This window comes from Vanderwaltozyma polyspora, genomic scaffold, assembly GCF_000150035.1.
Source record: "Vanderwaltozyma polyspora DSM 70294 KpolScaffold1055 genomic scaffold, whole genome shotgun sequence".
In the NCBI taxonomy this organism is placed as follows: Eukaryota; Fungi; Ascomycota; class Saccharomycetes; order Saccharomycetales; family Saccharomycetaceae; genus Vanderwaltozyma; species Vanderwaltozyma polyspora.
Genome location: NW_001834686.1, coordinates 22063 through 47428, shown reverse-complemented (window position 1 = coordinate 47428; position 25366 = coordinate 22063). Strand labels below are relative to the sequence as shown.

The 25366-nt window shown below is 32.7% G+C and overlaps 12 protein-coding genes and 2 non-coding genes across 14 annotated transcripts; 8 read left to right on the top strand and 6 right to left on the bottom strand.

The window, feature by feature from the left end:
- Positions 1-359: 359 nt before the first annotated feature.
- Kpol_1055p20 (gag protein) lies at positions 360-1607 on the bottom strand (the record flags this gene model as incomplete). Its single annotated transcript, XM_001646473.1, has 1 exon — positions 360-1607. One exon carries the CDS (start codon positions 1605-1607, stop codon positions 360-362), a length of 1248 nt encoding a protein of 415 aa, XP_001646523.1.
- Positions 1608-1911: 304 nt separating this feature from the next.
- Positions 1912-2001, top strand: Kpol_1055trna2. The gene is given in 2 exon segments: positions 1912-1951; positions 1965-2001. It is a non-coding gene; the product is annotated as a tRNA-Tyr (tRNA).
- Positions 2002-3244: 1243 nt separating this feature from the next.
- Positions 3245-3775, top strand: Kpol_1055p19a (putative metallothionein; the record flags this gene model as incomplete). Its single annotated transcript, XM_001646472.1, has 1 exon — positions 3245-3775. One exon carries the CDS (start codon positions 3245-3247, stop codon positions 3773-3775), a length of 531 nt encoding a protein of 176 aa, XP_001646522.1.
- Positions 3776-4482: 707 nt separating this feature from the next.
- Positions 4483-4839, top strand: Kpol_1055p19 (Tkp4 protein; the record flags this gene model as incomplete). The annotated part of the gene is made up of 1 exon (XM_001646471.1): positions 4483-4839. One exon carries the CDS (start codon positions 4483-4485, stop codon positions 4837-4839), a length of 357 nt encoding a protein of 118 aa, XP_001646521.1.
- A 694-nt stretch (positions 4840-5533) lies between these two features.
- On the top strand, positions 5534-5635 carry Kpol_1055trna1. The gene is given in 2 exon segments: positions 5534-5571; positions 5590-5635. It is a non-coding gene; the product is annotated as a tRNA-Ser (tRNA).
- A 419-nt stretch (positions 5636-6054) lies between these two features.
- Positions 6055-6624, top strand: FCF1 (rRNA-processing protein FCF1; the record flags this gene model as incomplete). The annotated part of the gene is made up of 1 exon (XM_001646470.1): positions 6055-6624. One exon carries the CDS (start codon positions 6055-6057, stop codon positions 6622-6624), a length of 570 nt encoding a protein of 189 aa, XP_001646520.1.
- A 327-nt stretch (positions 6625-6951) lies between these two features.
- On the top strand, positions 6952-7791 carry YNG2 (histone acetyltransferase YNG2; the record flags this gene model as incomplete). Its single annotated transcript, XM_001646469.1, has 1 exon — positions 6952-7791. The coding sequence occupies one exon, from the start codon at positions 6952-6954 to the stop codon at positions 7789-7791; it is 840 nt and encodes a 279-aa protein (XP_001646519.1).
- Positions 7792-8125: 334 nt separating this feature from the next.
- On the bottom strand, positions 8126-8995 carry MRPS28 (mitochondrial 37S ribosomal protein uS15m; the record flags this gene model as incomplete). The annotated part of the gene is made up of 1 exon (XM_001646468.1): positions 8126-8995. The coding sequence occupies one exon, from the start codon at positions 8993-8995 to the stop codon at positions 8126-8128; it is 870 nt and encodes a 289-aa protein (XP_001646518.1).
- A 746-nt stretch (positions 8996-9741) lies between these two features.
- GAR1 (H/ACA snoRNP pseudouridylase subunit GAR1) lies at positions 9742-10395 on the top strand (the record flags this gene model as incomplete). Its single annotated transcript, XM_001646467.1, has 1 exon — positions 9742-10395. One exon carries the CDS (start codon positions 9742-9744, stop codon positions 10393-10395), a length of 654 nt encoding a protein of 217 aa, XP_001646517.1.
- Positions 10396-10795: 400 nt separating this feature from the next.
- On the bottom strand, positions 10796-11092 carry RTC3 (Rtc3p; the record flags this gene model as incomplete). Its single annotated transcript, XM_001646466.1, has 1 exon — positions 10796-11092. One exon carries the CDS (start codon positions 11090-11092, stop codon positions 10796-10798), a length of 297 nt encoding a protein of 98 aa, XP_001646516.1.
- Positions 11093-12131: 1039 nt separating this feature from the next.
- On the bottom strand, positions 12132-16790 carry SWR1 (chromatin-remodeling protein SWR1; the record flags this gene model as incomplete). The annotated part of the gene is made up of 1 exon (XM_001646465.1): positions 12132-16790. One exon carries the CDS (start codon positions 16788-16790, stop codon positions 12132-12134), a length of 4659 nt encoding a protein of 1552 aa, XP_001646515.1.
- Positions 16791-17793: 1003 nt separating this feature from the next.
- IPI1 (Ipi1p) lies at positions 17794-18828 on the bottom strand (the record flags this gene model as incomplete). Its single annotated transcript, XM_001646464.1, has 1 exon — positions 17794-18828. One exon carries the CDS (start codon positions 18826-18828, stop codon positions 17794-17796), a length of 1035 nt encoding a protein of 344 aa, XP_001646514.1.
- A 420-nt stretch (positions 18829-19248) lies between these two features.
- RQC1 (Rqc1p) lies at positions 19249-21426 on the top strand (the record flags this gene model as incomplete). The annotated part of the gene is made up of 1 exon (XM_001646463.1): positions 19249-21426. One exon carries the CDS (start codon positions 19249-19251, stop codon positions 21424-21426), a length of 2178 nt encoding a protein of 725 aa, XP_001646513.1.
- Positions 21427-21647: 221 nt separating this feature from the next.
- STE12 (homeodomain family transcription factor STE12) lies at positions 21648-23768 on the bottom strand (the record flags this gene model as incomplete). The annotated part of the gene is made up of 1 exon (XM_001646462.1): positions 21648-23768. One exon carries the CDS (start codon positions 23766-23768, stop codon positions 21648-21650), a length of 2121 nt encoding a protein of 706 aa, XP_001646512.1.
- Positions 23769-25366: the final 1598 nt, after the last annotated feature.

Here is a 25366-nt window from a genome sequence, read left to right as displayed (position 1 = left end):
AGGATTCCTGATAGGAGTGTATTCAATGAGCAGGTCTTCAATGTTGGTGATCTCAAACCCTGAACCAGTGTCAATGATAACAAATTTTTTGAATTGGTCTGTTTGTGTGGACTTTCTTATGTTTTTATGTTTTCTTTTTTAGTAAAACTATTCCTGCCCTTTATTGAATCCTTCTATAATGATATAAGAGTAACAGTTTCCCGGTTACTAACGTATAATTGTACTTATACCTTACAACTAACCTAATCATTCTTTGCTCACACTATCCTAACTATGTCTTACCCTGGTCTACCGTCTAATCCAGCTTAAGTTCCTCCATCTACGAATATATGCCCCCTCCTGGTTTCGAATCTGCGTTCTCATCCGCTACTATTGTCTTTGTTTCTGTTCCAGTTAGGTTTTCCTGATTTCTTTGATTTATCATGAAAGGGTCTTGTTCCAGACTGTCTTAGGTAGGACCTAAATCTGCAGTTTTTTGCACTATGAAAGGCAGATTGACAATTGTTACATAGCTTAATTTCAATGTCGTATATGTCATTCTTTTCTCGAATGGATCGAATAGTGGTACCTATGTATTCGATGTAATCAACTGGATTGATATCAATATTCCTTCGCTTTAATTTTTCAGAAACAATATAGCTATCTACGGCTCTGTCTAGGTAAATATGAATACACTTCTTAATCTTCCTATTAATGAATTCATTGGTAATAGTGTGTGAAACGTGATTGAATTTTATACTGTTGTATTCAATCACTACCATTGAGTTCAAATCATCATCCATCTTCTCAATATCTGAGCAGGAAGCGTCAATAAGGATATTTTCCCACATCTGTTCTATGATAAAAGTTGAATATCTATTCGTGTACCTCTTTTTCAAGTTATCGTAGATATCTTTTGCAGTCCTCTCATTATTGACTATATGCTTATGATAACTGTGAGTGCTTTCATATATTGCATGCTTTATGATGTCGTTTTCATCCATTGATAATTCTGTATCTTTGTTTGGTACAGTAAAATCGGTAAAACTCCACCTCCTTAGGAAATTTCTCAAACTATTAATCCAAAAATGTAAATCGTCAATTTTGGATAGAGTGAAGTCAATTTTGGCTGTTTGAGTTTCAAAATAAAACTTTATAATATCTTGGTTTCTCTTTTTTATTTCATAGTAAAAACCAAATTCATCCTTTTTTGGAATCAGATTACTTTCATATAGTCCTTTGTACATTGTGAAGATGAGCTTGTCGTCTTTCTCTACATGATGAATATCTTTATTGTCATAATTCATATTTTTATGTTGGGTTTTATTTTCTGTAATATCGTTTGAATTTTGATTGGATTCAATTTTAGCATCCTTAATTAGCTGTCTGATTTGTTCGACTTGACTCATCAATTCTGTAGTTTCTTTAATTTTAATTTTGTCGTCGATATTAGTGTCTAACCAGATCTTCTCTCGTTGAAGTTCCATCTGGTGGATCTGTTCTTCTAAGATCTGAATTAAGTCAATGCTGTCATCCATTTCAGCCTTACTTACAGCAGCGCTACCACAATTGCGTAAAGGGTAACTTTCAACTCTCACTGTCACTCTTTTAGTAGATAACTGGATCATTTCTTTAAGTCTGATACATAGTTGCTTGTTATATTATCTTACATAAGGTTCTTATACACTTTGAGATGCGTTGAAGCATTTTCGGTTCGAACAAACACTCGTGAGACATGATAGTATGACTTTACTATAAAAAGGCTCACATGACCAATGTCAGCCATCTACAGTATATTTTAGGTTATTATAACACACAAATCCGTTGATTATGGAATGCCGATTTATTCGTATAATGTTATCTCTAAAATCAAAAAATATTTATAATCTGGAACGACTAAGAAATATATTACCAAAAATTTCATAATATCACCTCTCGGTAGCCAAGTTGGTTTAAGGCGCAAGACTGTAATGTTTCAACAAAGTAATCTTGAGATCGGGCGTTCGACTCGCCCCCGGGAGATATTATTTTTATACTTTTTGTACATAAAATATCTGGCATATTGGATAATAAATGATCACAAACCAAAAACATACTCCATAATTCCTCTAATCAAGTATACACAACTAAGGGACATTATATTCTTTTGAATTTTATTGAAATTTACCAAATACATCTTACCTGAGTTCAAACTGTTCAAGAAATTGTGCAGGCATTCTCCCCAGCCAGCAACCAAAATAATCAGAAAATAGATAGAACGGTATGACGATGATAACTTTTTTAACTTCTGCAACTCATGTAAAATCATTGAAACAACCAAGAGTTAACTATACTTTTCTTATTTGATCATTATTCGAGAAAATTCGAGTTATATTTGCTGATAAGATATCATTTCCACTTTTGGTAATTATTTAATTATTTAATGAAGATAGGATATCAGTGGATACATTCAGGGCAACTCTATTTTGTTCTTCTTTTCCATATGAAATATCTGCTACTAGAAATAGTTGATTTTAATATATTACATATGTTACTTCAGTCAGCAATAGTCGCTCTTTTGTTACCATTTTTAAAATAGTTTGTATCGTTCCATCCATATCCATACTGTTCTCTTAGTCTTAGCTGAGTTGTTGTGCATTGAAAGCAACAATAGGCACCCCATATACTCCGAGATGAGTATTCGTCTTCCAATACTTTGTAACATTCTATTTATTGGCTGATCAATCCAATGGCAACCATATGTTTGGCTCTATTTTTGCTTTGATGTCGTTATTTTTGCTGTTTACGTACAGAATTAAAACCTCAAATGGAGACGGGATTAATGCTGTATGAGGTGGTATGGTATATCCTGTAATTTTGAATTGTATATGAAAGTTTATATCCAAAACAATCTTTCTAGAAGACATAGAAGATTATACATTTTATTTATTTAATTATACTTCATTCCTTCTCTTCTAATATTTTTGATTCATTTATCAATTATGTAGATTGAGGTAGTTTTGCTGAATTGTTTTGAAATGTTCAATGAATCAAATTAATTTGAACTATTATTGTAATTTTTGGATTTTACAAATAGTTAAAAGGTATATAAACAGATGTTGATATTACATTTCTTGTAATTTCAAATTTTTAAAGTTCTTGAAATAACTATGATTATTAGTTCCATTTTATTCTTTTAATTGTAAAAAAAAGCATACACTAACAAAGGTAATAATTAGTGTCGTTGATATAAAACAAAAATACAAGGTAATATAATATTTAAAAAATGGTCAAGCAAGTAGGTAAATGTAATGATCAATGCGAATGTACATCATGTCAAACTTCATGTTCATGTGGAAATAGTTCGCAACCTTCAACATGCGGTGACAAGAAATGTACCTGCCAAAGCAACTCAAAATGCTGTGATAAAGATGATTGTATTGGCAATAAGAAGGTAGATTGCAGCTGTGAACAAAAGGAGAGAGGTTGTTGTAAGAAACAAAAGTGTAGTTGCTGTGAAAAGGTATGTTCATGCTCATGCTCATGCTCATGCTCATGTTCAGGTAAGCCAAAAATCTGCTGTAGAACTAATATTCCAAAATGTACTTGCGGAATAGAAATTTGTACATCTCAATGTTCATGTACAATCAAAAGTTGTCACAAGAGCCAGGAAAAACCATGTGATTCAAAGAATATCTGTATCTGCAAAATAAAGATATGTTGTGAGTGCTGTGAGGATTCAGATTTATGCTTAAATAAACAAAAAGGGTGTGCTACTTCCAAAAAAAGTTGTGATTGCTCTTCTGAAAAGGATTGATTTTAGTTTTTGGGGGAATATTTACTTTTATATTTACTCTCTCTCCTTCAATTATGTTTCGTTTATATAATTGTTAACTATTTCATGGTTGGTTACAATTGACTAAGATGAAAATTTCTTAGCCATTTATATTTTTAAAAGTCTATCAAATAGTATTTAATTACATAATATCAGTTTTAGTTTACAATTGAAATAAGTTCTATTTGATATTTTTTATATTTTTTCTCTATAAATTAATGTTTTTAATTATTCAAGTAAATTTCTTTACTTTATTGCTTTGTTATACAATATTAACATTAACTAGAAATTTGTAGTAAATATGTTTCAATTTAAATGACTATTGTTACTAAGGTCTAAACAAAATACAACAAGGTCCATTTAGAATATAATGACGTCTTCAATGTTGGCTGTCGTCAAATAGTTTGTAATCATATTCAACCTTGAGTATCCACAATTTATTCCGTTTTAAGTTGTTAATTTTTTCTACATTAGTGGTGAATGACATGTAGCTGGAAGATTAATTTCTTCTGTAAACACTATTTTTAGGGCTTCAAGTTGCAAAATAGAAAAAATCAGAGGTTAGAATTGATCTGATGTCATTTGGTCGAGTAAAAAAAACACAGAATATTATTGTAATGAAAATGTCAGAATTATGAGGTAACACGTGATCTAGACGTATTACGACATTATTCATATAGGATAAAGAAATGTTACTTTACACGAAAGTGTTATTACTGACGCTGAAAACTTTTCCAACACTGTATATAAGAAATGATGAGATCTTAATTGATACTTATCATATGTACTATATTCCCATGTGTATATTATATACTTTAATACACTGGATCAATATCAACTTATTAAGAATGTCCTTGGAAATAAATAAAGAATCTATTACTATGAACGATTCGGTAGAAAAACCACAACATAATTCTCTACAGAAAACCCTTGCCTTGTTATATCTAAATGACAACTCTATAAAAAGTGTAACTAATATACTTCGTTATAATATAAACCTTGTTTTTTTATATAACTTCCTTTATGTCTCATCTTCCTTATTGTGACACTAATTGTCTTTTGATCTTTTGACCAGTGTATTGTTTGGATCCGGAATATTAAATGTTAATGTATTAAGTATATATCTAGGTAGACAAGAAGTAGATGCCAATACTTAAGGTTACTAATTATAAGCTCTATATGGTTTATTTAACTATTATAGTAACTATTTAGTAGTATTAAATATAAAAAGATCTCTATCTTCTTCTGTTGAATAGCAAGAAGTGGGTACCTTATATCTCAGGAACACCGTCCTTTATATACGTCGTGTTAGCCATTGATTTGTGCCATCTTAATATTCACATTCATGGTAAATCATGCATTGTTTGGCCAGTATTTGGCGAGTATTAATTATTATTTAGTTGTATAGTTAGCTTGGTATAAGTTGGAATAAAGAGAGTTCTGAGTTTATTCAAGGGAATCTTAATTTAGAGATCTGTATGATAAAGTAAATATACTATTAGTTAATAATGTAGTTCTATATTTCTTTTATGTACATGTTAATACACTAAATAATACATAATAAACTCTTTTAATAGCACTATTGATAATATGAAACAACGTTGTTGTAACAACACACATCTCATCACTATCAATGTTCGTACGAAGTAATATCCAAATAGAACACAATCAATACACCCGGACCTATCATATTACCACAGCTGTCCGCAAATTCCTTACCACACAATTAAATAACTTGACGTCCCAGTGGCCGAGTGGTTAAGGCGATGCCCTGCTATTTCCTAAGAAACAGCTGTAAGGCATTGGGTTTTACCTTCGCAGGTTCGAATCCTGTCTGTGACGCCATTTTTTTGTATTGCAAGTTTTAACTTTTTCCACCAAATAAGCCATAAAAAAATAGTAGAGAAACAACCAAACTAAAAATTGAACCAAATGATTGATATATTAACAGTTTCCATAATGTATTATCTATTTTTTTGTTCAGTGCTTTAGTTAAAATTGGTTTATATTTATTACCTTCCTTCTTCCCACTATGAAGTACAATAATTTTGTACGAGCTGTCAAATTTCTAAGCTCATCTCATCGCATGAAAAATTCTTTACCCATTTTAAAGAGAGATGCCTCTATATTGCTATAAGATAAGCTAAATGTTCAACAATATATTTTAATTAGAGGTTAGTTTTAAGAGCAGTCTCAAGGTACTAGCCACTTATTTGCTTTTTATCTGTTTCGGATATCTCTTATAATTTATTTCCTTAAGAATGGGTAAAGCTAAGAAGACTAGAAAGTTTGCTTTAGTCAAACGTACATTGAATGCAAAAAAGGATCAAAGAATAAAAGCTAATGAACCTAAAAAGACTGATAAAGATGATCCAGAACTAACAAGAAATGTTCCTCAAGTATCAAGTGCATTGTTTTTCCAGTATAATGAAGCTATCAAGCCTCCATATCAAGTGCTTATAGATACCAATTTTATCAATTTTTCTATCCAAAAAAAAATCGATATTATAAAAGGTATGATGGACTGTCTTTTGGCTAAATGTAACCCACTAATAACGGACTGTGTAATGGCAGAATTGGAAAAGCTGGGTCCTAAATATCGTATAGCCTTAAGATTAGCAAGAGATCCAAGAATCAAGAGATTGAGTTGCTCTCATAAAGGTACCTATGCCGATGACTGTATTGTAAACAGAGTATTACAACACAAATGTTATATAGTGGCAACTAATGATGTGGGGCTTAAACAAAGAATCAGAAAAGTTCCAGGTATCCCATTAATGAGTGTCGGTGGACACTCTTATGTCATTGAAAAATTACCAGATGTATTTTAATCAATATAATTATCATCACACCATTCATTATTTATTTTAGCAGACTGAAACAGTCCACATATTTAATGTAACTAAATATAGAACAATATAAACTGTATAATACTAGAACTACGATATAAAGATAAATCAAATATCATGCCTGTTGGTTGAATTCATGATTGTATGATCTGATTCACGTGATCCGTTTTCTTTAATAATTTATCTGAATCATATAAATATTATAATTTGAAATTTATAAGAGAGGGAGCCAAATGGTACTGTGCATTAGCATTTTAGAGTTTGATATAAAGAGTATGATCAAACAATATATAACAACTTACTTACACGATGGATCCTAGTTCTGTGTTAGAGCAGACTGTTCAAGATATATCAAACCTTCAGTCAGAGTTTGACTTCTTATTGAAAGAAATAAAATCTGGTGATTTGAAATTATATGATCACAAGAAGAAATACCAGCAAAATGATTCTATAATCCACAAATATATTAAGGCTCATGGCTCACTAGCAGTGCAGCCAGATGAACAAGAATTATACAAAAACGTTAAAGAAGAGCTGTTGAAATGCCAGGATATACAGAAAGATAAATGTATTTTGGCAAATACAGCTCTATTTCTAGTATCAAAACATTTGGCAAAGTTGGAAAAAAATATAGAAATGTTAGAAGAAGATGGTTTATTGGCACCATTCGAAGAAGAGGTTGATAGTGGAAATGAAGGTACAAGAGCAAGTTCAGTTACTAGTACTACTTCTGAAAAGAAGAGGAAGACTACTGCACCATTAGAACCTGCTTCAGCACAACCAAGTTTGAAGAAAAGAAAACAGCAAAGTCGGACATCATCGAGACAGCCAGAACAACCAACCAAACCAAGTGGTCAAAAAAGTGGTACTCCAGTACCTGGAGTGGAGGGCAATTACGAATTACAAGATTTAAGTAACGATTTATTTTCTGCCTATAATAACAATGAAGATGAAGAGGACAAAACATTATACTGTTTTTGTCAAAGTGTATCATATGGTGAAATGGTGGCATGTGATGGTCCAACTTGTAAATATGAATGGTTTCATTATGGTTGTGTCAACTTAAAAGAACCTCCCAAAGGTGCTTGGTATTGTCCAGATTGTACTCAGGAACTCGCCAAAAACACGTTGAAGAGAAAAAGAGTATGATGTATAATTGCTGAAATCGAGCACTTACATCTGCATATATGACAATCATAAGCATAGTTATAAGCCTGCATTTATTACACCTATTTCCCCTGAATCGGAAAACCCTCTCTACCCTTAGAGGAGGATATTTAAATTGTGTAATGTTGTATTAGTAAATATAAAAGTATGAAATTTTAAAAAACAAACATGTTTTTAATGAATGTATATATTTATATATATTATAATTGTTTGAAATTAAACGCTTTGTTTAAATTCCTAACTAATAGTATTTACAAGTTAGAGATGTTTGTACAATTAATAAACTATGCCTGAATACAGTTATCAAAATATGTTCTTATAATCTGCGTGCATTTTTTTCTGCCTTTTTCTGTCTTCTAGTTTCTCTACGTCTCTCTTCAGCCTTCTTCTTAGATTCCTTTATCAAAATCTTATCACCATAGAATTTATAATCTTGCATATATCTTCTATCCATGTTAAACTCAGTGGTAATGGCGTTGTCACTTAGACCTAATTTCTGAATTGTCCAATAATATTTCTTTGGGTCATCTCTTTTCAAATATTTCAGTATACTTTGTCTTTGTTGGGTTAAAATTCTCAAGACCCTAATATTTGCAAAATCCTTATGGTTGTCCTTGATATGGTCGGCTAATTTCTGAATTCTCACTGTCATACATGCAGCCTGAACTTCACTAGACCCTGTATCACCAGGGAATCTTTGAAATTCTTCACGTGCCAAACGTATGGCTAATTTCATTGAATCCTTTTGATTTGAATTTTTCATGCTTAAAATCCTGAAGATAGCTTCACGTCTCTCATCTATCGATGCCAAGTCTTCCTTTTCTATCACATTAGCATTCATAGTAGACAAGTTCAATTCCTCATGCTTTGTAGCCTCTACAGAAGCAAATAGTCTTTCAACTTCAGTTTTATTATAACCAGAGGCTAACACCGAGGGTTCCTTTAATTCTGCCATAATACGATCAATAAACGGTGTTTCTGGACGACCCAATACCGGATCCACGTCGTCTAAAACATTCTTCAGCTTTGATTGTTTAGCTTCATTGTCTTGTCTCCTCCTCTGTGATTTCAAGAATCTAACAGCTTTCGAACCTTGCAAAATTGAAGAACCAGTAAAACTTCTCGTTGAAATCTTTGGCACAAGACATAAAATTGGCCTTTTCAATTCGGAAATCCCCCTGTTCATTATATTCAATAAGTAAATATCTTCAGATCTCCCAATTGGGGGCGGCACAAACAAATATACTTTCCTGTGACTTGTGAAATCTTTCTATCTATTGTTCTCTTGGAAATCAAACCTTCTTTTAAACTTGTCTGTATGTCTTTGTTGAGATTAAAAATTTGAATTTGATATCAGTCCAAATCATACGTACATAATGATAGACAGTTGTTTCATGGACGGTTTCGAACCATTTTGAACCATTAAAAACGGATAAAAACTGCAGTTTGAGCCTATTTCTGTAGGGGAACATATACAAATAATAGTATCAATAGAAACCTGAACTCACGACAGATACAGTGATACCGATCATTCCATTTGGAAGGGATTGAAAAACCATCAAATTCACTAAATTAACTGAAATATCTATCTGTTATAATAGACTATCACGTGATTTTGGTGAAAATTTTTTTCTTTCCCATTGAAATAAAAATTTGATGAAAAAAAAAAAATCGATGAGCTTTAAAAGAATATAACTATAGTTTGAAGAACTAAATTGTTTTAAAAGATCTGATATTGATAGCTCTTCCTATTCTGCAAGTCTATTTCCAAGTACTCTAGAATCCTTTTGTGTTCCCTGTGTGATTAAATTTGGTTTTTATTTGGTTGCATAATAATTGAATCAGCATATTTTCTGTAGATTTGAATTGGAACTTAATTTGATTTGAAATTTTTGTTCAGGTGAACGTTTAATTGACAGATAATAGCAAGATATGAGTTTCAGAGGTGGTTCCAGAGGCGGTTTCTCTAGAGGAGGTGGCCGTGGTGGCCGTGGTGGTTCTGCCGGTAGAGGTGGTAGATTTTCTGCTCCACAAGGTCCTCCAGACTCTGTATTAGAAATGGGTGCTTTCTTACATCCATGTGAAGGTGACATTGTCTGTCGTTCTATCAACACCAAGATTCCATACTTCAATGCTCCAATTTACTTGGAAAATAAAACTCAAGTTGGTAAAATTGATGAAATTTTGGGCCCATTAAATGAAGTTTATTTCACTATCAAGTGTTCTGAAGGTGTTCAAGCTGCTAGTTTCAAAGAAGGTGATAAATTCTACATTGCTCCAGACAAATTACTACCAATTGAAAGATTCTTACCTAAACCAAAGGTCGCTGGTCCACCAAAACCAAAGAAGAAGAAGTCCGGCGCTCCAGGTGGCCGTGGTGGCTTCTCTAGAGGTGGTGGTTTCTCCAGAGGTGGTGGTTCCAGAGGTGGTTTCTCCAGAGGTGGTGGTTCCAGAGGTGGCTTCTCCAGAGGCGGCGGTTCCAGAGGTGGCTTCTCCAGAGGCGGCGGTTCCAGAGGTGGCTTCTCCAGAGGCGGTGGTTCCAGAGGTGGTTTCTCTAGAGGTGGTGGCCGTGGCGGTAGATACTAAACTTAGTAATAGAAAAGATTTAATTTTATTTACTAGTCATTTCTACTATAGCAACATCCCATCATGTACTCTCCATTAGAAACTTTGATAAAACAAAAATAAAGGATATTGAATAATCACTCACTTCAAAATATATGTACAATAATTTAAAATCATTATCATTATATCTATATTTCATTTTATAAATATGTATGTATTAATGTTCAGTAATATATAAATATAAGATTTCTCATCGAATTGGCCTTCAGTTTAAAGTACGAACTTCAATAGATTCAACTAATTTAATTCAAAAAAAAAATAATGAATTTATTTTATTTATTTAAGATTTATATAAGTTATAATTGTGTACTCATTATTAATCATCATTTAATTACGATAAAGTGGCTTGCAGGCTCCATGATTATATAGTCTTTCTAGCAGACTTTGATTGACCATTCCTTAATATTAAATCAAGAATGTCTTCGGTCTTTTTGCCTTTACCAAATTCATTTTCTAATTGAGCATGAGAAGCTTCACCAAGCTGACCTTCAACACCTTTACCATCACTGTTGGCAAAAATTTGGAAGACTTCTACAGTGTCAGCTAGTTTGCTAATTGCTGGTGCTGCCAAATATTTCTTGACTGCATCTTCAGACTTAACATATATTATTAAATCAGTGTCATTACCCTTGTAAAAATACTTAACAGTTTCAGACATTTTAATTGATTATTTTTGGGAGTTCAGTGTATTATATTTATTATTCAATTCAATTGTCAGATAATTCCAATTGAAAAGTATTGTAGCGTTATTTATTATTATTGCTTAGAGCAAGTGTAAAAGGTTTAAATTAAAGTATCAAGACTAATTCTAAGTAACTTTATGTAATTTTAAATAGATTTATTAACCAATTGAATCCAACTTGCTTATATATATACACACACATTTACAAATCAATTATGGAATCGACGGTTTCTCCCTATACTTTAAAGGTGAATTCTGAGTAATATATTCTTAAAATCACCTTACGCCTCCCCTGACATTTCGAAAACTCAGAACAGCTTGGAGACCTATAGCCAAGAGTTTCGACAAATAAGGTATACGATCAATACTTAAACGTATAAGTACATATTGTTGAGGTACACCAGAATTTTTTATAGTCAATTCGTTAACGTCTTCAGTAAAATCGAATAGTTTTCGTTGCTACCCTTGAGACATTCCCTTCAATTTATCAGAACTTTTTCATTTATACCATGTTAATTATTACATCAAAAGTTTGAGCTTAGCTTAAACACTTGGCTAATTGACATAATATCCATTGAGTTATATATAATTGTATTATATCAAGGGAAATATCCATAGTAGGATGTTAAATTAATACAGTAGATCATCCTTGTAGTTGTGCTTATGTTAGTTACTTGGTTAAAGCAATCGATAATTGACGATATAAATTCTCAGATTGTAAAACTATGTGTTATTTGTTGAATCATAACGCTTAACCCGAAGTTTATATATATATATATATATAAATAAGAACTATGGATTTTAAATGTAATTAAAAATGCATTATTATTTATGCTATGTATGTTAAAAAGTGCTTATTATTTTTCTTGAATTTCAATGCTTATTTACATTATATGCAACCTTGCTTAATAAAGTATTTAGTTGTTCGGCAAGGACCAGATCAAACTTAAATAGTTGATTCTGTAAATTAATGTTACAACTTGAATGAAAGTGTCTTCTACTCTTATGCTTTTATTTAGAAGTAGTATCCTTCAGCAATAAAACTTAGCATATATTCTTCAATATGACGCGTACCCTCGTACTGATTATACTCACTATTTTCTTCTGAAGCGTCAGAATCATTATTCTTTATTTCTTCAGTAAAATCTTCATTGTCAATTTCAACTTCTTTCATTGCCATATTTGCTGCACGAATATCATCTTCGTCTTCCGCTTGAGCCAGCATTTTTTCCAAGCTTCGAGGATCCTTGGTTGCATCTTCACCTTCTTCAAGTAATGGCTTGTCATCATTGACAATATTTTCTGTAGCATCTGCTCCCAGTAAATCTCTAACGGACAATTTAGAGAAATAATCTGTGGTAAATTGTCCCTTTTGGATAATAACGTTATCCAATTGTCTCTTTTGATTAGCTTTCTTCAAAATATTACTTTCAATAGTATGCTCACTGACAAATCGATAGATATGAACATCTCTTGTTTGACCAATTCTGTGACAACGATCTTGACATTGTTTATCCATGGCTGGATTCCAATCAGAATCATAAAATATAACCGTATCAGCACCTGTCAAGTTAATACCAAGACCACCGGATCTACTTGAAAGAATAAACACTGTAACACGGGGATCATTATTAAACCTTTCAGTGAGAATTTGACGGTCTTCAATCTTTGTAGCACCATCTAATCTCATATATAAATAGCCATGGTAATTCAAAAATTGCTCCAGAATATCTAATACTTTAGTCATTTGTGTGAAAATTAGTGCTCTATGCCCATTGTCTTTTAGCTGTTGTAATAGAATAGCTAACTTCTGTAATTTACCACAATCATATTGTAGTAATGATTTATCTGGAAATGCAATTGTTAACTTTGTTTGTAATAAATGAAGTGGGTTTTCCATATTTCTCAAACTTAGTGCCAATGAATCTTTTGAATTTCCAGGTAAAGAACTTGTACCGTTTAACCCTAAAGCCATCTTTCTCATATCTAATGTAACTACAGGAGGTGTAATCACGGCAAAAGTCTCAATAATTTTCTTATTATTTAGGATTTTTGTCTGTAGTGGTTCAATTAGAGGGGAAACAGAATCTAAATGAGTTTTATCTGAATCAGTTATGTCCAATAATTTAATCAGATTGCTACCATACACTGGCTTTTTATCACATCTTAATATATTGATATCCTTTTTCATTTCCAAAGAGCTTATTGTTTCATCAAACTTTTGTGTTCCCAACTGCTTAAAAAATTCAGAGGCAACATTAATATCCACGGCTAACTTACTTTCGTCAATATCTGCTCTTCTTTCATTTCTTAACCTTTCCAATTCATATGTGAATTCTTCGATACATTTTAATTTACTTATGTCTCTTGAATGGAATGATGTCATTAACCTTTCATTATTTGTAAACACCATGTTCAATGTATTCAGATTTACATTATTTTTATACCCCTTATAGGATAATAAATTTTCAACAACTCTATTTTTATCAGTATAGTCAAAAGCTACTGAGTGACCAATACAAAATGAACTTAAAACAGGTCGAACTTCAAACAAATCAGGATGATTACACACTTTTCTTAATTGCATCAAACAATTGACAATAGACATGAAATTTCCGCTTGCCAAAGTGGCTTTTGTTTGAGCTCTAGCCATGAAATCATCATATAAAAACCTTTGCCTTTTAGACAATCTACAAGATACGATATGTTCATATTTTGCTGGCATCTGCTTCTCAACATCTGCTTTTAATCTTCTCAACAGATACGGCCTCAAAACTTGATGAAGCTTATTAACCGTTTCTTTGGTTTCTAAATCTTGTTCGAAATTTTCACCCGTTTCAATAATTTTATCTACAGGTCTACCAAACCATTGTTGGAATGCATCCAAGTCAGCAAAACCAGATATACCACTTCCATTTGTGATGGTTTTAGGCATTAAAAAGTAAAGCAAAGACCATAACTCAGCAATATTATTCTGTAAAGGAGTACCTGTCAATAATAATCTCCTTTGGGTATTAAAATTCAACAATGCTTGCCATCTAGTAGATCTGAAGTTTTTAATATTATGAGCTTCATCTAAAATCATATATTGCCACTTTTTCCTTTTAAAAGAATGTTGATCTTGGACTACCAATTGATATGAGACGATGCATACGTGAAATGCATCTGGTTTATTCCAACCTTTTCTTTTTTCTTTACGTTGTTGAGGGGAACCGTAATAAGTCAAAACCTTGAAACCTGGTGCAAACTTCTTGAATTCCATTTCCCAATTCAATAAAACTGATGTCGGGACAACAATTAAATGAGGACCCCAATTTTGTTTTTCACAAGCGAGATAAGTTAGAAGTGATATTGTTTGAATGGTTTTTCCTAAACCCATTTCATCTGCTAAAATACCATTAGTTTTATTATTATACAATGATGCCAACCAGTTTAAACCTTGCTTTTGATAAATTCTTAATGTTCCTCTTAGTAATGGCGGAGTTGGTACTTCAACAACAGAAACAGGATCAGTTTCTCCTAGCTTGAATTCAGATTTTTCACTGGCTGGAGTTGGTGATTTCTCCATGGTTTCATCTTCTGATTCAGAGATATTCATATCATCTGCATCTGACTCACCCATCTTAAAATCAACACTTTCATCCGATTCTGATTCTTCTCCCGATGCAGTATTTTCAAATAAAGAACCTAACCCAATATTTTTGCTTTCAGATACTGAAACTTCATCTTCTTCCAATTCATCATTTTCTGAACTTTCTTCTGTTGTTACCGAATCACTTTCACTTTCATTTTGTGTTGTTATATCATTACCTTCTGAAGTATTGACGATTGATTTCACATTTTCCAATTCTCTGTATTTTAACTTTAATTCTTCTGTGGTCAGTGCTTCATCAACTGTATTTGACTTTTCAGAAATACTAGTTTCTAACTCTTGTTCAATTTCTTCATCCGATGAAGTTAAGAAATCATCATTATTACTCTCCGAAGAGCTTAAATCAGATTCATTTTTAGAGTTATCTATCGAACTTACTTCCGAATCGTCTTGTTGTTGATTTAATTGGGCTCCCAAAAGTTGCGAACTTTGTTCTAAAACTTTAGAAAGATGCTTTTTACCTTGAATTCTCCTCAGCTCTTCTTCCTCATCCTTTTTCAGAACTCTAAATGCTTTTTCTGCCAATGTCCATCTTCTTTTAACAGCTTGCATAGCAGTTCTTGCCAATGCTTTCCTTTGTTTCTCTTCCTCTTTTAATTTTCTTTCTTCTGCACCGGCGATATGTCTAAAATGTTGTTCTATCATTTGTGACACTTTACGTGCTCTCGAAATTCTTGCTTTTTTGTTGCTTTGTAATAGTTTACTCATATAAATACCTTGATTGATCAAATGGTCCTGATGAGTTTGTAAATTTTGTTCTTTATACATATATGAAATTGGAGGAGGTCTGTATGACTGGATCAATCTTGTATCTTTTTCTGTAATGGGTTGGAGAGAGTCTGTTACTGGATCGTATTTTAAAGCACCGCTTTCTAAACCCTTTCTAATCTGGCCTACTACTTCCCTCTGTTCATCAATGTATTTATTATACTCTTCTATTGTGATGTCTTCATCCATAGATTTGAAAGAATCTAAATATTCACTTAGATTATTATATTTTTGCTTTATCACATGCCCTGGATTAGTTATTGTTTGATTTGGTGGATGTACAATCAAATTAATATGTGGTCTATTTGGAGCTAACCGTTGTCTTTTTGTCAAAGGTCTTTTTGTATCTTCATCCGAAGATGAAGTGAAATAAAAATCATAATCATCGTCGTTATTGCCATAGTCATTGTCATCATCTTCGTCGTTATTGTTAATATTATCATTATGAGTGTAGTCGTGATAAATGTTTTTCACGTCATTATCAGTATTTTCCGATGTAATACTAGCTTTCCCGCCATTTTTTCTTTTTGAACTATTTTTAATCAATTTTAATGGAGGTACGGTCTCAATAGTATCATCAACCTCATCTTCAATCTTGACGTTATTTGTAATTTTCTTTGATCTATTCTTTGATTTACTAGGTACTACGTCCACAGTCTCTTGTTTAATAGTTTCATTTTTCACAGTTTGCTGTTTTGTTGTTGATGTTGCTGTTGCTGTTGCTGCTGCTGCTGTTTTGGAGGAGGAAGAAGAAGGCCCATTTTTCTTCTTATGATCTATATTTTTTTTTGTCAGATTATGAATTTTTTCCTTGGGACTTCCCTCACTTGCACCAGTAGCACCACCACCAATTATATTTATCAATTCATCATATTTTTCATCAACAATCTGATTAATATCATTCAACCAACTCTTTTCTATGCCATCACTAGGACGAACATTAGTGCCATTAGAAGAAGAAGTAGTCGTTCCTCTTAAATTCCTCTTCTTTCGTACAGCTGGAATAGAATCAGTCTTATCATTTGCAGTGTCCTTGCTCAATTCACCAACCTCATCTAAATCATCTAAACTTAGTTTATTATCTTTTAAAAATCTATCAAAATTTTCGCTATCATTACGATGAGCTGGATCAAATTCAATCAACGAAACAAATTCCCGTAGATAGAACAATTCATTCACCAAAAGATTATATTGGAAACTATCTTCAGCCAACTTGTAACGTCGCTTAAGCTTTTCCTCAATTATTTTAGCCATTATTAAACCTCAATTTCCATAAAATAAATAAGCTCTCTTATATGCATAAAATAGAAATGCGATTAGCCTGGTTATAAAAATAAAATAACACCAAACAAATTCTAACTTATCGCAGTATCCAATATAGCAATTTTTAGACCGGTACGTTTACTACTTTGTTCTCTTTCGACCAATTTAAAGTTATATCTTTGTTCTTGTATACCCATTTTTTTAAACTAGTTACTAAAAACTCGCCACCAAATTTTCCTTCATTTGCTTATTTAAGTTTGTCGCCGTTTTTGGCCACCCTACATTTTATAGTGTTACCCGGCTCTACATACTATATAGAAGTAGTCATGTGACCAATCTGTTGTCTTACCAGTTGTGACGGTAACGCTGAATTGGACAATCTAACTAGCAATACCAATGGCTAATTATATGAGTCTATCGACTACCAATAGTATCTATTATCAAGCAATAATTGGCCCTTTTCAATTACCAGATGGTTACTTGATGAAAGATAGTAATATTCATGGTTATTACCAAACTGATTGCTGTCGTTAATGTGTTACTCCCAGATACACCCCTGTGCATTGGAATATACCTTACTTTATACACAGTTCTTGAAAATCTGTGTGGTTGCCAGATGAGAAACTGGGTTGTTTCATCTGGAGAGGTGAGATGGGGTGAGATAAACTGACACAAGAAAGGAACCATTGGGTTATTACTTTAAAATCAAACTGACAGAACAGTAAGTGGAATTTTAACGTATACACACACATCCAATCAGAGATTCATACCTCTTATTACACCTCCACTATGTTATACTACAGTATAAACTAATCACATATCCCTGAATCACGTGACAACGCACCACTTATTATGTTATACTATACAAAATACTTATCTATATATATGAAATGAACACTACGAGTGTCAGCAATAATTGTAGGGACCCGTTCATATAACTATAGTCCATCGGGTATGTCTATAATCAACCTCAAAACCATTTGAAATGGACTACTTAGTAAACTTCACTCAACAACTGTTTTAAATTATTTGACGTTTTACCAGATTCCCCACCTTCTTTGATCAGTAGATCTAACTCCTTTTCAATGCTGGCAAGGTATTGTTCTTTGAGTATTTGTAAACGATTGGCGATATCTTGCGAATATAAACTACTGTTATTAGAATTTAACGTATTCGAATTGGTTTCACTGCTGCCACCTTCTTTGCGCAATTCTCTAGTGAATAATTTCAAATATTCATAGGGTTGTGGGAAGTTAGGGATTAAGAATTGATTTGGTTCATTGATAATTTGATTATTGTCATCGTTGCTACCAGTTTCACCCCCATCACCTTCATTAGAGTTCAATTCATTGCTATCGGTACAACCATACTTGATGAAATCATGTAACGCCTCTAAATGGATAGCAACTGTCTTTGCATCTTTCTTCCTAGTATGCACAATACCTGCTGCTTGATTTTTACCATTCTTACCCCATCCTAATACACTGAATATACCGTCCAATAGTTTCACCCATGCCTGTCTACAAATTTCTTCACCACAATATTTTAACAGAACTCGTAATACTTTGGTAGAATCTGCCTGAATTGCAGTGACAATATGTGTCATGGACATACTGATGTATAAAACGAAGTACTTACAATGTAATCTCAATACTTGCTCATTCAATTTACCAATTTCATCAATTAAATCGATAAACGCTAAACGCACTTGCTTGGAATCATCACAGATTAGAGGTATAGCTTGGTTCAGAAGTGGTGTCATCATGCTGCTGTCAATAATTGTAGGCAAACTCTTTTGAAACAATTGTAACGTTTCCTTTCTAACTGATACATTATGATGTTTCAGTAATGGAAGACGCTTTGTCAAATCATTACTATGTTCCAAATGTTGATCCTTGATGCTTATAGTCCTTGCGGCAAACGATGTATCAGTAACATTACCAGGCTTATCTTTGCCCTTACCAACCTTCAGTTTTTTCTTTTGGAAGTCCTTAGCCTTTAACTTTTGCTTTCTAGTGCTCTTAGCCATCTCTGATTTTATCGTAATTCTACCCTTTTGAAACCGTTCTAATTAGAAATAAACTAATACAACCACTATAGATACTCAAAATCAACACCAAATAGTCCTTATTAGCACCAAATAACACCTCTATCACCCTCGAAACTGCTTGCGATGAGCTTTATCTTGTTATGGTCTCTTGTTTTAATACTGAATAATTTTTCAGCTTTTTGATATCGCTGAAAAATTTAGCAGTGGAAATTGATATATAAGAGTAAATGTTAACTTGAAACTATTATTAAATCATCAAGACAGAAGACTAACAGGTCAGTTCTAGCGGATCCAAGAGTGGGGGAATAGAGTCTGCTGAGTGGTTTCTAGTTGTTCTGATATTATTTGGATTTTTTTTGCTGATATTCAGACTTATTTTGGAGGAAGAATAGTTACCAGATGAGTTCAAGAGCTTTGAAAAGATTGCAAAATGACGATGAGTTATTGAATAGTATCATCAGTTCAGCTACGGTTTTAAAGAGTTCTAGCAAACCTAAGAAGAAGAATCCGATGGCTAATGCAAATATATTTGCATTGATGGGGGAAACTTCTGATAATGAAGGGTCTGAAAGTGAGAATGAAACTGAGCCCGTCATCGAGGAGGATGAAAGTGAGGTGCCTTTGAATGTGGGCGATGAGGATAGTAATGAACTGTCGAAGGTAGTATTGCAGACTAAATCTCAAAAAACCAAGAATAAGAAGAAGAAGAAGAAGAAGTCCAAAACTAAGTCAAACAATGTTCAGGACGTGGAAGTTTCCGATGAGCAAAACAAGGATGATGAAGAATTTGATAAAATTCTGCAACAGTTCCAAAAGAAAAATGCAAGAGATTTTGAATTTAAAATTGATGCCAAATCAATTGACGATAATGATGAAGAATTCTTAACAGCATCTGAACCAGATGAATCTGTTTTAACAGAGAAGAGTAAACTTGAAATGAATGATATTTTTTATGATACTTCTTTTTCTAAATTTCCAATATCTTGTTTAAAACGTCATGCCTGGGCTTTCAATAACGACTTTAGAAAATTAGATCCTCATACTGAGTTTAAATTATTATTCGACGATATCTCTGCCGCCTCCCTTGAAGATATCGATTCTATCTCATCAACACATATTTCACCACAGCAACTGAAACAGATCCAACGTCTTAAGAGACTGGTGAAAAACTGGAGTGGTAAAGATCATCGTAATGTTCCAAATGGTCCTGGTGGAAGTATTCATAGATTACAATTTACAAAGATTCGTGACGATTGGTTACCTACAACAAGAGGGGAGTTGTCAATGAAGTCACTTAATCATAACGAACTATTAGAATGGCAACTATGGCAAAGACCTATAGATTGGAAAGATACAATCGAATATGATTTAAAAAAATGGGAGAAGGAAATCTCTTATTTCAACTTTGAACCTGTTAATATAGAAGCTAATAGAAAGGGGTTAACTGAGTTTTACATGAGTGTTGTTCTTCATCCTGACCACGAAGCATTGGTGAGTTTAATATCTTCCAAATATCCTTACCATGTAGCAGGTTTATTACAGGTAGCAGTGATTATGATCAGACAGGGTGATCGTTCAAATACTAACGGTTTAATCCAAAGAGCATTGTTTGTTTTTGACCGTGCTTTGAAATCTGGTATTAAATTTGATTCCATTTCATGTCAACTTCCTTATATCTATTTTTACAACAGACAGTTCTACTTAGCTATCTTCAGATATATGCTAATGTTGGTTCAAAGAGGTGCTGTTGGCACTGCAAGTGAATGGTGTAAATCTTTATGGTCATTAAGTCCAATGGAGGATCCATTGGGTTGTCGTTACTTCATGGACCACTATCTTTTACTGAACAATGATTTCCAGTATTTGATCAATTTATCAAAGTCACCTTTATTGAATTGTTACAAGCAATGGTATACTCTCGGATTGGCGCTAGGTATTGTATTAAGTTACTTGAGAATAGGTGAAAGGGAGAAAGCACAAATAGAATTAAAAAAATCCTTTAAATTCCATTCAATTGCTTTAGCCAAAATTTACAAAGAAAAATTACTTGGTGAGGTTGATTTAGTTAAAAACATAAATTCTGATCAGTTACATGCTATTAACATTGAAACGAAGGCTTATATGGTTAGATTCGAAACTATATGGAAAAATGCAGAGGATATTTCCTTTTTAAGAAATGAATTAACTACATTATTTGAAAAGAATATTAAAGGTGAAATTGGAATAGCAAATGCTGATGCCTATGCTGATACCGAAAACATCCATCCTTTCTACATTAACGATATCCCAATTAATTTGCTAAGGTTTGTATTTCTATCCGACGAGTCCTCTGTCATTGCAACCATTCCCCAATATATATGGTCTGATTATCAAGTTTTTGAATTTGATATATTTCCTCCTGAACCAACAACAAAAGAGTCAATCGATACCATAGAGACTATCAAAAGTTTCATCAGCGAAGAAGATTTATTGTCATCGCAAATGGAATTAATGCAAGATGAAAACATTTTGAATCAAATTAGACAACTATCGTTGGATCAATATTTAGACGAAAATCCTAATGTTGGATTAGAATAAACAGTAAAAAGTTTTATTGCATTACATGTGGTTATAGATATTTATAAAATTGCATATTTAATCTGTATTTTTTTTAATTGTAACTTTAAGGTTAATAAGAAACGTCCCTAACCAGGATTTTGATTAAATATATTATGATTAGATTAAATAAAATGTATTTATGAACGTATCTACGTTTAAATGCTATATATTAATTTGAAGTTGAATTACTTAAAATTGTCTCATTCGGAATTAAGATCCGTCTTATCAGTTGTTAATTCAGACTGACTTATTAAATTAGTTGATTCAGGAGTTAAGACTGGTAATGTATTTTTATTAATATCAGTATTACCACTCGAGCTACCACTTCCCATGCTATTTACCATATCCGGTTTCATCTTTAGATTCTGTTTCATCATATACTGACGTTGTTGGTTAGGCACTTTTCTTGCACCTTGCTTATTAACTTTACCAGCTTTTGAAAAATAAAATTTGGTGGCAGTAGCGGATTGAGAATTACGATGAAAATGCCTCCAGCGTTCACCCTGTGCTTGAGCTCCTTGAGAGCGCATTGGTGTATTCTGATAGTTTTTGGAATTACTTCTTGAATGATATCCCGTTTGGCCAGTTTGACCGTTCCAAGAAGGACCCTGCGATGATTGATACGAATTCCTAGGTGGAATTTGATTTTGTTTAAATCCTTGCTGTGAGTATACCTTTGACATATATGGTGGCGCTGTTAATTGCATTCCCTGTGGAGGCACATAACCCCAGCTAAATGGTTCAGATTGTAGGAAATAGCCCTCATCAAATCCTTCATGAGATGGAAAAAAATCATCATATGGATATGTGGAAGCGTCAACTGGCTGAGGGAATGGTTCCATTTGATATCCATTATACATATTAGGTGGGAATCCATTGGGAGGTACCATCGAATTATTGTACTGATATGGATACTGATATGGATTAGGATACATTGGATATTGTGGTACATCTCCATTTTGGGATACGTTTTCATCATCTTCTTGACTTTCAACATTTTCATTATTTTCATTACTGGATTTTTTAACTAGATCTATATTAGTTTGTTTTTTAACTGATGCATTTTTTCTTGATGGATTTGGGGAATCTGGAAGATTCTTTCCATTTGAAGCATAATACTCAGAATTCATCATGAAATGAGGTCTTGTTGCCGAAACAGGCCAGCCCATTGGTGCAGCCATTGGATAGTTAAATTTACCCATAGTAGCCGTCGTTGGCATTAAGTCATCTTCTGGGAAAACCATTGAATTTTCATACAACATAGACGAAGGTTGAAACATATCATTAGGTTGCATGCTAAAGCCATCTATTGCCTCTTCTTGATTTGGATATTCTATTTCAATCGGTACATAATCTAATGGGAAATCGTCTTCCTCCACCAATTTATTAATCGAATCATGTTGTTTTGCTTCGAAAGATGCACTGTCTGTATTTATATCTAGTGAATTTGAATCAAGAACCAATGTCTGTTGAGAGAATTTATTATCTTGATCTTCGTTGACATCTTGACTTTGCATCGGAGATTGATCTATTTTGGCGTTGTCGTTTTCATCATACGATGTTTGTACACTCGTACTTCCTGCATCTTCTCTCATAATATCAGTTTGATTATTCAACGGAGTGCCAGCTGAATCATCATCAGGGGAGAATTGTACTTGTTTATAGACTTCTTTATTTGTCCTTTTCGAATTGACATGCAATGAAAGTTGATCATATAAAGAATATTCTGAATCTGAGTTATATTGGAAAGAAGCGGCTGGATCATTAATTGGCTTTGTTGTTGAAGGTTGCCCTAAACTTTCTCTTTTTAAATCTCTTTCTAATGCGTCTGCAAATAATTTATCATGAGGTACACTAAACCAGAAAAATACTTTTTGCTTTTTTTGAGTTTTAAGACACATGTTTCTAAATAAGAATGATAAAAATTCAGACTTGGGTTGTTCTAAAGTTGCATCAATACCACATTTTAAATGTCTTAGATCAGAAAAGATACCTTCTTCGAATTTCTTTTTTTGTATTACTTCTCTGCCAAATTTCTGCATTCTGTACATACAACATTTTACGATGTCTGTACCTGTAATATAAAACAGATTATTCCAAAAAATACATGACGTGAAACCTTGATCATTATTTAAATAATATCTTCTAATGACTTGGTTTTCTTGCCAATTTACAGGTGCTGTCGCCAGGAAGAATTTCAAATCATCTATAAGTTTTAAAGATTCCTCTACTTGTTCTGGAGACGCCCTTTGCTGATTATGACCGTTGTGATCTAACCTCATCACCGATTCAGTTCTTCCTCCTATATTGTTAACCCGCATTATTTGAATTTTATTTACAAATTTTTTAACTTAAAATTTTAATGATTATTTTTTTTATCAATGTCAATGAAATACGGAATTTTATCAATAATGCTTAATAGGTTGTATGCTTATATATGTATATGAATTCTTTTTTGGAACTGAATAAAAACTTTTGTCAATAAAACCTTTTTATCGACAGGACCAAGCAAACAAACAAAAAATAAAAATAAAAATAAAAATACAAATAAATGATAATAATGCTGATTAGTCTATGCAATTAGATTTGGATGTAATGTGTAATTTTAACCTCACAGATTCCAGTAAAGCTCTTTTTTCTTTTCAATTTACCTTTAAGTTTATCTATACGCCAACTTGTAGTTCTGAGTGAGATAAAACCTTAAAATTTCAAAATGAAGAATTGTGAACGAACGTTAAAAAGGTAAAACAATAACAGAAAACAAAGAACAATACCAAAGTTATTAGATACTGAGTTTTGTTCCTTTTTTTCCTTAAATTAGTTATTAAAAACCAACCAACCAAGTAAACAAACAATAACCTAAAGAAACGATGAATAACACAGGATAGTAAACAGAAATTCCCAGGAATTTGTATCGATGTTAGTCGTGCCTCTATTTTTGAATATCTCGATTGTGATTTCAAACAAAGAATTGTATATATATAGTAGTTGTGACTCCAGGAATAACGTTTCAAATTGGAATTACAACTTGTGATTCCTATCTCACTTATAAGTCCAAATTTAATTTAATTTAATTTAATTCAATTCAATTCAATTCAATTCAATTCAATTTGATTCAATTTAACTCCACCCAATTCAATTTCAAATTCAATTCTATCCAAGGCTAGCTCTACTCAATTCCAGATCTGTCGATTTTCTATTTGTCTTTCCTTCTTCTTCAGCAAAAGCTAACTTCTTGGTCCATGAACCAGCTCTACAATCACTCAGGGTGTATATGAATTCCTTGATGTCTATCTCTATTTCTTTTTGTTTGGTCGAACCAAGCAACAATATAAATATGATAACAATAATCAAACTACTGACCAACAGGTATTGTTTTTTTCTTGTTTATCGAAACCAAACCAAAAATTGAACCAGACAAAAAAAAATTAGTTTATATTAAAAAAGAGAGATTCCTCTTCTTCCTGAGTTCTGGTGAAAAAACAAACAAATTGTCGAAACCTACCCAGATCTCAAGAATGTTTTCGACCAGTTTCCAACCTTGCAATTCATACTCTCGATTTAATCTCTGTATTTAAAACATTTTTATTTATCCAAAATTTTCGAAGAATAATAAATTTATCATTGTTTCGACTTGAAACATTCTTGAATCAATGCGCGTTTTCTCCCAAGTAAAACTAGATGAATATCAGCAGTATCATCGTTTCTGAGGTTGGATTTCGAAATGAAATGAAATTTTTTTTTTTTCCTTCCCATAGTGAAAAAAAAGGCATTAGATAGTAGATATATCGTCAATGGTAAGGTAAAAGGGAAAAGTGGGAAGGTCAGAGCATAGCAGAGGAGAGTAGAGAAGAGGATAGAAGAGAAGATAGTAGGTAAGATAGCGATGCGTTGCGATGAGATGGTGAAGGAGATGGGT